Below are 15809 nucleotides of genomic sequence, written 5' to 3'. Positions count from 1 at the left end.
TTTTTAGGTGACAAATCTGAGGAACTGTCCCAGATTGAGGTGTCATTAGAGGAAGTTTTGGAACAAACTGATAAACTAAAAAGTAATAAGTCACCAGGACCAGATGGTATTCACCCAAGAGTTCTGAAGGAACTCAAATGTGAAATTGCAGAACTACTAACTGTAGTTTGTAACCTATCATTTAAATCAGCTTCTGTACCAAATGACTGGACGATAGCTAATGTGACCCTAATTTTTAAAAAGGGCTCCAGAAGTGATCCCGGCAATTACAGGCCGGTAAACCTGACTTCAGTACAGGACAAACTGAAACTACAGTAAAGAACTAATTTGTTGGGGAAGAGTCAACATGTTTTTTTGTAAAGGGAAATCATGGCTCGCCAATCTACTAGAACTCTTCGAGGGGGTCAACAAGCATGTGGACAAGGGGGATCCAGTGGATATAGTATACTTAGATTTTCAGAATGCCTTTGACAAGGTCCCTCACCAAAGGCTCTTAAGGAAAGTAAGCTGTCATGGGATAAGAGGAAAGATCTTCTCATGGATTGGTAACTGATTAAAAGATAGGAAACAAAGGGTAGGAATAAATGGTCAGTTTTCAGAATGGAGAGATGTAAATAGTTGTGTCCCCCAGTGGTCAGTACTGGGCCCAGTCCTATTCAGCATATTCATAAATGATCTGGAAAAAGGGATAAACAGAGAGGTGGCAAAATCTGCAGATGATACAAAACTACTCAAGAGAGTTAAATCCCAAGCAGACTGCGAAGAGCTACAAAAGGATCTCAGAAAACAGGCTGACTGGGCAAGAAAATGGCAGATGAAATACAATGTTGATAAATGCAAAGTAATGCACATTGGAAAACATAATCCCAACTATACATATAAAATCATGGTGTCTAAATTAGCTTTTACCACTCACGAAAGAGATCTTGGAGTCATTGTGGATAGTTTTTTAAAACATCCACTCAATGTACAGTGGGAGTCAAAAAAGCAAACAGAATGTTGGGAATAATTAAGAAAGGGGTAGATAATATGATAGAAAATATCATATTGCCTCTATATAAATCCCTGGTACACCCACATCTTGAATACTGCGCGCAGATGTGGTTGCCCCATCTCAAAAAAGATACATTGGAATTGGAAAATGTTCAGAAAAGGGCAACAAAAATGATTAGGGGTATGGAATGGCTTCCATATGAGGAGAGATTAATAAAACTGGGACTTTTCAGCTTGTAAAAGAGACGACTAAGGCGGGGATATGATAGAGGTCTATAAAATCATGTCTGATGTGGAGAAAGTAAATAAGGAAGTGACATTTACTCCTTCTCATAACACAAGAACTAGAGGTCACCAAATGAAATGAATAGGCAGCAGGTTGAAAAGAAACAAAAGGAAGTACTTTTTCACACAAGGCACACTCAATCTGTAGAATTCCTTGCCAGAGGATGTTGTGAAGGCCAAGACTATAACAGGATTCAAAAAAAGAACTAGATAAATTCATGGAGGATAGGTCCAGCAATGGCTATTAGCCAGGATGGGCAGGGATGGTATCTCTAACCTCTGTTTACCAGAAACTGGGAATGGGCGATAGGGGATGGATCACTTGATGATTACCTTTTCTGTTCATTCCCTCTGGGGCACCTAGCATTGGCCACTTTCAGAAGACAGGATATGGGGCTAGATGGAACTTTGGTTTGACCCCATATGGCCGTTCTTATGTTCTTAAATAACATCCCAATACTGGTTTATCCTTGCAACTTTGTGAATATTTCCCAAACAAATATTACACTACATTAATAAATCTAGAACATAATAAGCTTAAAAGGTAACTGAGTTACCCTAAACTACTAAACTAAAGGGGAAATAATATTTTAAAATCATACTTGATCCAATCATTAATATTTTCATAATGACTACCTCACTGGGCAAACATATTTTTTTCATAAATATCTTTCTGCAAGTGACTTTGTAGATCAGACACATGCTGTATTATATCTGGCTATTCTAGCTATTGCTACCAAAGCAAAAAGACTTTGTGCTATCGTGTCACTCACTTCTCATCTATATACAGCAAAGTCTTGTGTTCCAATAGGAGTACTGGGGGCAAACAATCTAACTAGTTTTAAATGGAGTTTGGTAAATTTATGAACTGGATTATGAGATGTGATTGCCTGAGATAGGAGGTGACTGGACTAAATGATCCAGGAGACCCGTTCCAGTCCTGTGTCCTATGTTTCTATGTGTTGCCTACACTGAAAATAAATAAATTATGGATTTAAATCTAGTCAGAGATATTATATTGTTTATATTACAAATGTTATAGATGTTAAGCCTTTCCCCCTTACCAGGGTGTACAGTTTAGAGTAATTCTCATGTATGGCACCTTAGCTTCATTTGGCTGTAAATATTTTCCATTTCATTTCCCCATCTCACAACTCTCATTGAGTTGTTGTACTAGGGATCTCCTACACTAATGCTCATGCACATCTAGTTAATGAAACCTTATTAACAGGTGATGACAAGGTCAAACTACAGACATATCACTAGTAGATCAGTAAATAAAAATGAGATCTATGACATTCAATCAAGGAAAAGAAGCCACAAGTTATGCCTCCCAGCTGATATGATCCAAACAACCCCTTCCCACAGTAACTGCATCTTTCACTCACAAACAAGAAGTGGCTTTTTTTGTTGTTGCTTTTTGGGGGGGGACGGGGATTGTAAAAAGAGTAATGTGTAAATTGCATATTTCACACAGATGGAATATTTCATCCCACAAGTATACATTTTTGCAAATTCACAGGTGAGATCCTCACCCCTGCTCCAGCTCCTTCATGGTGCTTAAAGGGGCTGGAGCAGCACAAAGGGCCTCTAAAGTCCCATTTCTGACTGGCGGACGATTCTTTCACAGCAGGCACCACACAGACAGTTCTAATGCATTACAGAGATGATATAATACATATTATAGTTTGCTTGGAGAATTCCCCAAATTTCCATAACTATGGTCATGTCTCCCCTTTCTCTTCAGGGGTATAGTGATGCAGAGTTGGTGGGACTTACGTTGTGCAACTGCGCCTTGAATGCGGTATCCAAGAATGATGGCGGCTCTCTGGATGTCAACTCTGTTAATCAGATCTGAAGATTTTACAGCGCTGAGCCTCTCTCCAGTTTGATCCTCCACAAAATAGATCAGTTCTACAGCGTGATCAGCACCCACTAGCCGTGACATGTTGACAATCTGAAGAGATACAGGAATGTTTTAAACTTCAAATAAAAATATTTTTTCCTCCAAGGTCCTCCCATATTTCATCTTTTAACCCTTTCCTCGCACAATACTATGCTTAAGGGTTTGCACTCAAAAAGAAAGGCAATGAGAACAGCTTTAACTAGAGAGAATCAGTGCTTCTTTTTGAATTGCCACTGTCACTAACCCCTGAGGACGGAAGAGCAAAAAGCCCCAAATTAGATCATGGTGAGAAAACATGTTGCCACTAAGGTGAAATCTTAATATCCATCAGACCAGGCATACCAGAACACATGGTACCCCACTAAACGCTCATTGCGAAACCTGGAAATTGACAGTAGCCAGAGACACCCAGCAGAAAGACATGTGTTGTGTAAACAACTCCAAGATTGTGAAAGTACTAAAGAGACAATATAAGACCTAATTCTACACTATTTCTAAGCATGCAAATATCCCTGATTTTAGCAGCATTCTAGTTAATACTGAGCAAGAATGGACATCATAAACCGATTGCTAGGTGTTTATCATTAATCCATAATAATTTGCTCCCAAAGTAAAACTCAAGACATCACCTCATAAGTAATAATAATGGACTAATAATCACAATTAATTATTAAGAGAAAACTCCATCTATTCCAGTGGATGATTACATCAATGCAATGTTAAATCAGTGCCCTAATTACACAAGCCAACATTCAAGTGCTGCAGGAAAGGGATAAATCTACAGAAATGACTGCCTGGTGACTGAGGAGGCAATTATTTACAATGAACTAATCCTTTGCACAACACAACAGTTCAAGCACAGATCTGAAGTTCTTGGCTTGAACAACTTTGGTATCGCTATAGCACAGATTTCTGGGTGTGGGAATGAGAGTAGGAGTGACTTCTAGTGATTCAGATTTGTGCCAAATAAAAAAGTTAATTCCCAGCTAAATTTTACAATGCAGTTGGAGTGTGATGTCAGGAATTTGTAACACTCTAAGGGTCCGTGGGTTTGATTTCACTTATGGTTTGATTTCACTTGCCCTTCCCAAAGCACCTATTTTGGCTTCACTTTATTGTTTTTGACTTCATTTACCTGATTTAGACCCAATTGTGTGGATGTTACCCATATGCATAGGCAGGCTTTCTATTTGCTTCAAATGAATCATTTTGCTTGTGCACATCTAGAGCACCGAACCTTCCTACAGGAAGCCAAGAATTTACACAACACATTAAGAAGCCATTCCTTCAGTGCAGCTTTAATGCCATTAATCAAAAATATGTGTTCTCTGAAGCAGCCCTGTAGATACCTTCTAATCAATGAACATTTAAATTGTAGATGAGAACTTCAATACTCTGTTCTTGTAAAATTAAATCTAATAAATTTTAATCACCTTTGGATTAACCATTTACATGGTGCATTCAGTTTAAAAGTAGGTGAAATAAATGCTGGAAATGATTCTATGGAAGACTGAACCAAAGTTATGCGATATGGAAAGAATCATAACAGTAGGGCAATAGTATTGTTCTCTCACAGAATTCTCTTTTAACCATTTGTGTACATGTTTACAGTTAAGCACATGCATCAGTGTTTGTAGGATCAGGGCTTATGAAAGCAAAGCCAACTAGTCTCCTCTCCCCAGTTTCCAAACATTCAAATTGTTATAAGGAATGCAGTGCAATATTCCAGTTCACACCAGTTGTATCAGCTGTAACATTCCATCTCAGAACATCAAGTTTATGATGAAATCGTTGACAGTCCTTTATCGTAACAGTGTACTGGGCTCTGATGCAATTATATCATGAATATACGCTTTAGATTTCACGCTCTAACACACAAAGGAGACAGATTTCTTTTCAGTAAAAAGACTGAAAAAAGAAACCCATAAAGAGTATACCCTCCCATTGTCCCTCAACTCTTCTGCCAGCTGAGGAGCAGTCTATAACTCAGTGATTCTCAACCTATTTACCATTGTGGGCCGCATATGTAGTTCTCTATGTGTTATGTGGGCCGCATCCATACAATATACAATACTATTGTACTATTGCCCATGATATATAATACTTGGGGGGGGGGGAATTAACCTGGAAAAAGCATGTATGGGGGGAGGGAGCTCTTCGATAATTCCAGCTGAAATAAATGTTCATGCACTTGGTAGGGAAGCACTTCAAGTGCACCCCTTTGTGATCCAACTCTACTTTTAATTCTTTTTTGCCAGGACTGTGACCGCTCGCGACTCTGCCTACTTTAAGCATTGCCTGAGCTGGGCCCACAAAACAGCTGCAGGGTCAGCATTATATCACAGCGCTGCAGTGACTTTGGAGGTGGTGCAGCTGGGACAGAGGGGGTTGCTCCAAGTCCAGCTCCGTGCAGTAGGCAGCAGGAGCCCCATGTGGGGCTCAACACTGGGATGCTGTCCAGGCCAGAGAAGGTCACACTCGAGCCCCTGTAGCAGAGATTGCATAGGAGGGGGAGAGGGCCCTCCCCACCTGGCCTGCTGTGGCTGCCCAATCGGGAACATGTCTCTCCATGCCTGCTTCCAGACAGTCAGCGGCAGGGGTGATCCCACCCACCGAGCCATGGGGCACCTTAGCTGGGAAGTCACCCACAGGACAAATTTCCACCCCGCACCAGCTGTTGCTTGCAAATAATGGTACAAATTTTAATATAATGATTTACAAGGCAGCCTGCTGCTCTGGCTGTGAGCTCCGGGTCCGGACACGGTCAGCAGGGGATGGGCAGGCAGGCGTTGTCTGCTGCAGGCAGCCCAGGGCGTGCTGCAACCCAGAACATGCTCATCCTCTTATGGCTCTTCTTTGAACCCTCTCCAATTTATCAACACTGTTCTTGAACTGTGAGCAACAGAACTGGACTCACTATTCCAGCAACAGTCGCACCAGTGCCAAATACAGGATAAAATAACCACTCTACTAATCAAGATTACACTAGGACAGCGGTTCTCAAGCAACAGCCCGCATGCAGCCCAATTAGCACACAGTTGTGGCCCAGCTCAGCTGTGTGCTAAAGGCCGCGGGCTCCGCGCTCCAAGCTGCCCTGCCGCGTTGGCAGGCTCTGGGCTGCCGGTGGCTGCCCGGCGGGCTGCAGGCTGCCACCAGGGTCTAGGCCACTGCCTGACCCCACATGGCAGGGTCTGGGTCCCTGCCCCCTGCCCAGCTCCCTGCTTCTGACCCCACTCTGTGGAGGGGGCTCTGGGTGGAGGGCACCGGGTATAGGGGCTTGGGGGGGGGGCACTGTGGCTCTCAACCTGTGGCCCAGGTAATACTTTGTGGGCTGCATATGTGGCCCACAATGATAAATAGGTTGAGAACCACTGCTCTAGGAGCTCATGTTCAGCTAGATTATCCACCACGACCCCAGATCTTCCCAGGATAGAGATGCCCATCCCTAAGTATGGTCTACATTCTTTGTTCCCAGATGTATGCATTTAAATTTAGCATAAACACATATTGGTTCCTTATGCCCAGTTTAGCAAGCAATCTAATTTGCTCTGAATCAGTGACCCCGTCCTCTTCATTATATACCACGCCCCCAATTTTTGGGTCATCTGCACACTTTATCAAGTCAACATCTGTAAAATGGGTTAATTAATACCCATTTCTGCAAAACTCTGGATTTCTCTACACTTACATAGCAGTTTACATTTAAAGTATTATTTTAGATATATTTCATAGTACAAGGCATAGACCACAGTGTATATATATGTATATAGTTTATGTGTAGTAGGTCTCATACTATTTTCCCAGTGAGGTCTTCTGTACAATTTCAAATTATTTTTGTTTTATAATTTGTAAAGGTCTGTCCTTTAAGGTGCTAAAGACAGCACCAAATGCATAGAAATTCAGTTTTCCAGACAAATGAAGATGCCTTCCACGTGTTAAGAAGCAAGAGCCAGCATTTTATATCTATGCTTTGAGGGTGAAGGAGAAGGGAGAGAAAGCATATGAAAAAAGCAAGAATTTAAATCATTAAAAAAAAAAAAAACCCTCGTCAGTGCAATTCACTCTGTTTCTGCTGGCATAAATCACATCTTTTTGGTTAATATTAGACATGTGCTTTAACCTTTACAGACTAAAAGCTTAACTGTGTTCCAGTGTCAGTAAAAATTAATTTAAAAAAAATGTTTCCAAAGGAGTACCATAGGTCAGTGAATAGTGTTGCCTTGGTAACCAATTCCAGTACATAAATTACAGTAGGAAAATCTAGGTAGTGGAGGAACTCAGAAAGCATTTGCCAAATGTCAGCAAGCCAAAAGATCCTATAATCAGTTGCCAATTTGTTAGTAAACAGCAGGATTACTTCTCTTTTTGAAATATGTACATCCCACAGGAAAAAAGAACAAAAAGAGATTCTGCTTTATCAAAAATAGGATTTAAACATCAATGCAATTAAGTCAAGCTGTTCCAGGGTCTGGATTACTTAGCAGACATTACAGCGTGAACCATACGTTAAATGAGCAAAACACACACACACACACAAAGTCTACCTTAGGTTTGAGTAAGTTGTTGCATAAACCTGCAAAGCCAGGAAATACACTGGTGCTGCTTAAATGATGGCAGCTGTGCCCTTAAGTAATCTTGCTGGGTCTACATGTCGCAGTATTTGTGACTAATATCAAGTATTCATCCAATTTGGCATTTAGGCCCTGATTTTGCAATTGTCATGTTGGGAGGGACTAGTAAATAAATCTGTATGAGGAGCCAGCTACAAATCTGTTCCTGTAGCAGCTATCCCAGCCAGCAAACCACCTCTATCTTGCCAGCTGGAAATCTGGTTTGCCACAACAGAACGGGTTTGTCCAACAGTCATAGGCAGAGGGGAGCCTGAGGACTTAATCTCTAGCTGAGGTATTACTGGAAGCCTAAGGTACGTGGAAACACTATAGTTCCCTTCAGAAATCCACTCCAAACACCACTGCCAGGAACACCCACATGTGCTGGATGGGTCCCTCAGGCTCTCTGCTGCCAGTACAGGTCTGGTGAACTACCTCTGGTTCATCAAACCAGGCCTTGTCTATACTGCACGGGTAATTCAACCTAAATTATGCAATTCCAGCTACGTGAATAATGTAGCTGGAGTCGATGTAGCTTAGGTCAACTTACGGCGGTGTCTACACTGCGCTGTGTCGAAGGGAGATGCTCTCCGGTCGACTTACCTTACACTTCTCGTTCCGGTGGAGTACTGGAGTCGACGGGAGAGCGATCTGCGATCGATTTAGCGGGTGGTCACTAGACCAACTAAAAGGTCAGACAGTGGAAATTCTTAAAGTTTCCATTTAAAAATCATAAAAATCCCAAGTAACCTCAATCAATATCAAGGTTGCTATATAATAATTATTTTCTCATACAGATTCTTAGATAACTAAATATTAGCCATGTGAGCTATTTAATTTCTGTAGTTTTCCTTTAACTGAGAACGTCACTGCTTTTGTCACTTTGTGCCACAGCCTTAATTGCCATTCTTTTCTAGGATTCACCTTTTTGTTCTCTACAGCACTCAAAAGAAGCAGAGATAATTTCAATCTAAAGTAAATTAAGTATTATTTTAATATGAGCTTCTGGTGGGGTTTTTTAAAACCGTACTTAACAGCCTCATTCCTCATAAAAGTGCATGAGAGCTGACAAGACAGACTACTCATAAAAATGTCAAGTGTCTCTAAGTCTGCATGATGTAATATAACCTACAGAGTATGCCTTGCATTTGCAAGAAGAAGCTATAAAAGGTGAAATTCTCTGTGGAATATTTGCATATAAACATAGATGGGATTGTGTTGTGTATAATAAGCCGCTGTAAGGCTGTAAACCCTGTGTGTAGCTATGGCTTTAGGTGTCTATCTAACAGAGAGTGCCACCATATGAGCAATGCAGATGAGAGAAAGGGAAAAGAAAAGATGAGAATTTGGGCACTGTCAGTCCAAACCTCTTATTTTTATGAAAGGTTCAAAAGTGTTTAGATATAAAGAAGTGATTTTACCCAGTTATGTTTTCCAATAAATATATAAGAAAAAATGTGCCTCCCCTCCCCCCAATGGTGCCAGTTCTACTTTCACAGCATAGGAAAGGAAAACAATTATTATGATAGCATTTATCAACAATTGCCTCATTTTCAGCGCAAGCTCTTCAATTTCCACAGCACTCAGTGGTGTTGTGTTTTAATACAAAGTGCCTTTCACCTCAGGAACCCTCAATTCTAAACTGGCTTGTCACAAGTGAAATGAATGGGTGGTCTCAGTTTAGTCTCCAGGGGACAAATGTCCTCCTGACTAAAATAACACCCCATTTGGTACAACTGGCAGTCTGTGCCCTTATTTCCCTCCATTGTGGGTTGGTATTATAAAAGAGCTATCAGAACAATACACGACATTATGCAACACATGCTGTTATCCTGCAGTGTAAGAGAAAGGTTGAAAATAAAGAACATGCAGAGACTGGAAATTTTGTTATTTGTGTCATGGTGTCCTCTGAACGCGCACACACACACACACACACACACACACACACACTTCTCCAAACCAGTTCACAGTCTCATCCAGGGAAACCTGCAGAACCTGCTGCAGCAAAATTAAAAGGTTTATTGCGGTTGAGAATTGATTGCTATGCCTCATATCCTCAGCTTAGGTGGGAGAGGTGATGTTCTATGTTACAACAATTTGAAAACAATTTGATGTTCTATGTTACAACAATTACAAAATGGCCCCAGGGGCCATTGTGCAGCCAATGGACCACTGGAATGCCACAACACTCTAGCCACCCACCCGGTTTCAGACATGTGTCACACTATGTCAGGGCTGGGCATGATGGCACAAGACCAGCTCTGCACCACCTGGAGGCCCTTACACCAAAAAAATCCTCAAGTAATGGTGCAGAGTAGCTTCATTGGGGTCAGGAATCTGGGCTTACACCTACATTTCTGCTACCTCGCCTTCAACAATTACAGGCCAAACCTATAGCACCACTGTACGCACTAAAACTCTGCAGCTTTAGCAGATCCTGTTAGTGAGTGGCTGCAAGAGGCAGGATAAGGAGCATGTGCAGTAGTTCTATGTTTCGAACACTGAGAGAACAACAATTCTTATGAAAAGATGGTCACTCCCTTAATAAAACAGCTGCTGATCCCCCAAAAGTCAAGGTTACCCTATTACCACATTAATAGGGATAGCTCAGTGGTTTGAGCATTGGCCTGCTAAACCCAGGCTTGTGAGTTCAATCCTTGAGGAGGGTCACTTAGGGATCTGGGGCAAAATCAGTACTCGGTCCTGCTAGTGAAGGCAGGGGGCTGGACTCAATGACCTTTCGGGGTCCCTTCCAGCTCTATGAGATAGGTGTATCTCCATTTATTATATTACCTATCTGCAAAGGGCAGCCTAACTTAAAAGAACTTCATCATTTTTGGTGGGAACACTGCGAAGTTTCACAGTCTAATATGTGGTTCTGAGGGCTGGGAAGGGAAGAACACAAGTCCTGCTTAAATGACAAGTCGCATTATTTAAATAGTGCACTGTACTAGATACTCTTTTGCCTATAGAAGAAAAAATATTGCAGATAGGGAGAGAAATGTTTATGTTCATGTTTACACTCAGTTACATGCAGGCTAAAAGTATGTGCTCCAGAATTCTTAGTCAAATAGCGCAGAGACTATATAATTCCATGCTCACTCTAGGACTGTAAATCCAAATTTGGTTGAAGACACATGAACGGTTGTGTTTGTGGGGGCATAAGATTCTTCCCTGTGTGTCTTCTAAATGGGTACTGGCAAACAACAGAGTGTAAAAAAGAAAAATTACAAAAGTGTGGTCACTTTCTGATAGTTAATAACTTGATCCAGGAGATGAAATAGGTAATTGTCAGCCAACACACACAAGGGACTACAGGTATCAGAGCACAGGTGTCACTTATGCACCAAAAGGGCCGTTGGAAGCATTATATATAAAGTATACAAAACTTCACTGTGAAGAGGACAGGGTTGCTACATACACTGCATACCTGACACTAGCCCACAAAAGCAAGGATATAAGAAGTTAAGCCATTTGGCAATATATACCCTCTCCTCCTTCACCTACAGGCATGTGTCTTAGCATTATCACAATTACCATATACCACAACCTGAACTCTTCCCCCTTCAACTTTCTCTTCTCCACACACCCATTCACCAAACTACCCTCACAGAACACAATTCGCTATGGCGGTTTGGTGTAGTGTTGGGATGGTATGGTATAGTTTGGTAAAAAGGAGTGATGAAAGGCTGGTATCCTTAGGGAACTAAGCAAAGGTTGTGGCATGCAGTAGGAGGTTGTACTCCCTCACCACTGGGGGAATCCTCAGCTGCTGCCCAGTTAAGGAAGCTCGATAGCTACTTTGTGCCAATGACGCAGTAAAAAGGAAGAGTTATTGGTGACTGGGGCCATATCTGCAATACAGCTGCTGCAGCTGTGCTGCTGTAATGCCTTAGTGCAGATGCTTCCTACATCAGTGGAGGGGTTTTTCCATCAATGTAGATAATCCACCTCTCCAAGAGGTGGTAGCTAGGTCAATGCAAGAATTCTTCCATTGACCTAGCTACATCTACGCCAGGGTTAGGTCAACCTAACTTACAGTGCTCAGGACACAAAATTTTTCACAGCCCTAAGCACAGGTGCTGGTCCTAGGGGTGCTGCTGCCGCACCCCGTGCCTTGAAGTGGTTTCCATCATATACAGGGTTTACAGCTTGATTCAACGGCTCTCAGCAACCCCCACTCTACAAATTATTCCAGTGCCGCTGGCCCTAAGCAAGGTAGCTACGCTGATCTAATTTTTAAGTGTAGACCAGGCCTAAGACCTGGCACATAGAATATAGCAGAAATACAGTCACCTCTGGGAGTAAAGCTCTGTGTTCTCTCCCAGTGAAATACAATGCTATAGCTAGAAAGAAATTTCTCTTAAAACCTGTGCATGTAAACAACATGGTTGTTAATTACAGTAAAGGATAAAAGAGTAACTTTTTACATGCAGCCTAGCTGTATGTATTTTCAATATGATCGCCTCTTTGTGGGTAAGACATAAGGTTTATTTTAGATCAAGAGGTAGAGGGATAAACATGTGCAATGGGGAGAATGAAAAATCTGAAACAGGGCACCTTATTCACAGTGAATCACAGCAGTGCAAAAGAAATAAAATACAAACTTCTCTTAGAACAGATGCTTCTTTGAGCCCCAGACCTTCAAACATCTGGAAATTAAAACAGGAGGGGAAACTGCAGGGTTATACCAAAGGAAGATGATAGGTCTGAACTGCCTGTATGGCAACTCTGAGGTCAACTGTTGATGGATTAGCTGGCAAAGTTATTTTTAAACAACTTTCCCATTAAAAAGGTAGACTGGGTTTCAGTTTGTTGATCTGGCTGATAAAGGACCATCTGTGACAACCAGAAATCTAAGTAAAAGGTTAAGTTTTCAAATCTTTGCAGCCAGAAGGTGGCTTTCGCCTAAGTGAACACCACCAGCCACAATGAAGGTACAGACTAAGAACTATCAACACCCAGATATCATAGCATGGGAGGGGCTGTCATGGATGCCAAATGTGGTGCTGGTGCAGTTAATTCTTCTTTCACTGCAACTTCAATGACCGAGAATATCATACCAAACAGGCAGTTAAAAAGTGTATTATGTTATTCTGTTTGACAAGATCCCTTAGCTGCACAGCATAAGTGCCAGCCAGCACTCAGGCGCGTTATCCTATTTCATATTTATATACTGTTACAAAACACGACAGAGTACCTAGAAGCGTTTTAAGAGCTGTGTGGCCACCACAAAAGGGGGGGGGGGGCAGACTTAGATCCATAAGAGCGCTGTTCCTCTTTGCAAGACACCTCAACTAAATCAAGGACTCAGTCAGTTCTTAAAATAGGCTGCTTTTAAGAGCTGTTTCTGAGGATTGTTTTTAAAATCACAACACTTACTTTATAAGCAGTTAACACTCCTGTTGTTTTCACTGTTATCACAGTCATTAGTTCAAAAGGCAGCAGGACAGCGAAAAGAATGTTAGTTGCACAACATGATTTATGTATCAGTCACATACAGCAGCTGGACTAGAGGCTTTCATTTCATCTCTCCTTCCTTATAGTGGTAGGTATTATTTACTGTTTGAATAGTTCATTCCCTTTTACACACACACGTGAGTGCACACAAGCACACGTCCAGCCTCTGATCTATTAGTACCTGCACAATGTTGTTGCCTGCAAACGTGGCTCGTTTCCATATTCGCCCTCCGGTCAAAGCCTCATTTAACAGCTGAGCCAGTTTCCGCTCCATCCCAGCCTGAAACACTTCCTCCTGAATTCGCTGATTGACAACACCCAAGAGAACTACATAAAAAGGGCAACCCAAGAACAAACAAATTAGTAAGAAGCATTAGTTCTCAGTGTCTTTTATGCAACTTCAATTGCAGGCCTTGAATCATTCTCTAAAGCCCTCTGCTGGACTATTTAAGCATAGCATTGAAATATTCACACAGGAATCCGTCCCAGCTCAGCTGGAGATTGCAAGTTGCAATGTAAGACTTTGGAAGAAGTGGAATTAAAAGAAAAAAACGCTGAGGTGATTGCTGGAACTTCATGTGGGGTAGCCTGGTCCAGAACAAATGCAGTCGTGGGGCATTCCTGCCTCCAAAAAAGCTAAATATATGAAAATATTAAAACAAAAGCAGCAGAGAGTAAAGAATTCAAAGTTATAACCAATTCCGATTTACCTGCTTTCAATGTTAACCATACTTTGTGTTCACCAGTCACAGAGTCGGGGTAGGCATGGATAGGGGATATAAAAATAGGACAGAAATAGCAGAACAGGTAGGAAACAGAAAGTAGAAAAGTGTATTGTCACCTGTTTCAGACAGCCCTGAGCCTAAGCCTATGAGAGCAGTGGTGCACAGAAACTGGTTAACATGAGTTAGGGGTCCATTAATGTACAGAAAAGCAGCTGACTCTGTGACTAGCACTAGCCTACTGTACTTCTCAATCACAGGTGCATGGAAAAGGATTTACCTGCTTCTGAAATTTCTAGTGAAGAAGGATGCTGGACTGACACGCTCAGCAACAGAAATTAATATATCAAAAATATCCCTCACAAACAGAGCTGGTTGAAACATTTTTTTGATGAAAATTTAGAAAATTTTCATTTTGGTCAAATTTTTCCTTTTTTTTTTGGTTGAAAAAAACAGATCAAAAGCTCAGAAATTCAGTTTTCAGAAAATATTTTTGGCTAAAATTTTATTTTTTTCATTTGGTTTTCACTACAAATGCTCGTGTTTCAGTTCTGAATTCTTTTTAAGCCAAAACGATTTTCAAATAGTCAAATGTTTTTAGCTTTTTGTTTCAGTTTTTCCACTGAAAAACAAACAAAAAAAAACTTTCACAGGAAATTTTAGATTCCCCCCTTCCCACAAAGAAATTTCCCACAAAAAATAAGTGGTATCTTTCTACTGGCTCTAGTCACAAATGGAGTATCTCAGAATTCAATAGCAAAATAAACGATCAGTGATCAAGAACAATTAAATGCTGGAAACTTGACAAGAGAATTTTTTCACCTTCTTTTAAATTCAAATAGATTGAGAATTACAAATAATAGCAGGAAGTGTATTCCACACCAGAAGGGCATAGTTACAGAAAACACTAACTCTCACTGTTTTAGGATTATATTCAGGGCAAATTAGATCAGCTGACTTGGACTAGAGCAATTTGCTGGAAACTAATTGAGGAAAAAAATGAAATGGGATGGAACTGCATCATTACAGTCCCTAAAATTGTTTGACATCTACTTGTATTCTGTTGCATAGTGTGTGCTTTGGTGTAAGGTCCCATGAATAAATCAAGTATTAAAAGTTAAAAAAAAAAAAATCTTAAAAAAAAAGCAATGTCCAACTTAAAAGGCAGTTAGTGTATACAGCACCCTCTGTATACCAGAGCTGTGTTCCTGCACTTTGAATAAACTGCATTCTAAATATAAAACAATTTTTGAGCCAATAAACAAGGAATTGCAGTTCATTCTACACAAGTGCATTTCTCAGCAGTTCCAGGTTATTCATTCATTTGCTTTGGAGTTTATTCAGATCTGGATATAGTTATTACCTCAAACCGTAAGCGATTTCAAAATTTATTAATGTGTTATCTAGGTGCCGGCTAAAAAAAGAAAGGTGTGTCAGCTATCTATGCTTATATAGTCTACATACCTGTTCTCACCCAGGAAGATTTCATCAATTGAGACACATTGAGTTGAGGGTAATGAAAGGCTGGGGGAGAAAAAAAATAGGATGGGGGAAAAAACATCTGTAAGAACTGTATACTCAATAGCACAAAAACAAGAAAAGAGGCTGTTTCATAATTCACATTAAGTCAATGAACATCTTATTTGCTGATATAACTCTTAGTGTTATACATAAGAGACAGAAAGACATTGCTCTTGATACATATTTTCTGGTTCATATGTCTGAATGAAAAACAGCTGACTAAAGTGGTCAGATTAATTACCTGAAATATTTAACATACCACCCTGACAGCTTTGCTTCTAGAAATAGTAAGCAAAGCCCGTTTGGCTAATT

The 15809-nt window shown here is 40.8% G+C and overlaps 1 protein-coding gene across 4 annotated transcripts in view; it reads right to left on the bottom strand.

The window, feature by feature from the left end:
- Positions 1-15809, bottom strand: part of KIAA1549 (KIAA1549 ortholog) — a 202226-nt gene that overhangs the window by 59317 nt on the left and 127100 nt on the right. For all 4 annotated transcript variants that reach the window (XM_034779017.1, XM_034779036.1, XM_034779027.1 and 1 more), the window contains exons 7-9: positions 15441-15500; positions 13436-13581; positions 3058-3235 (exon numbers count right to left, since the gene is read on the bottom strand). In XM_034779017.1, coding sequence (XP_034634908.1) covers positions 3058-3235; positions 13436-13581; positions 15441-15500 — 384 coding nt within the window. The remainder of the gene's footprint in view (positions 1-3057; positions 3236-13435; positions 13582-15440; positions 15501-15809) is intronic.

This window comes from Trachemys scripta, chromosome 1, assembly GCF_013100865.1.
Source record: "Trachemys scripta elegans isolate TJP31775 chromosome 1, CAS_Tse_1.0, whole genome shotgun sequence".
Classification (NCBI taxonomy): Eukaryota; Metazoa; Chordata; order Testudines; family Emydidae; genus Trachemys; species Trachemys scripta.
Note: the sequence above shows the minus strand (reverse complement) of the source record. Positions and strands in the feature narration are given on the sequence as shown.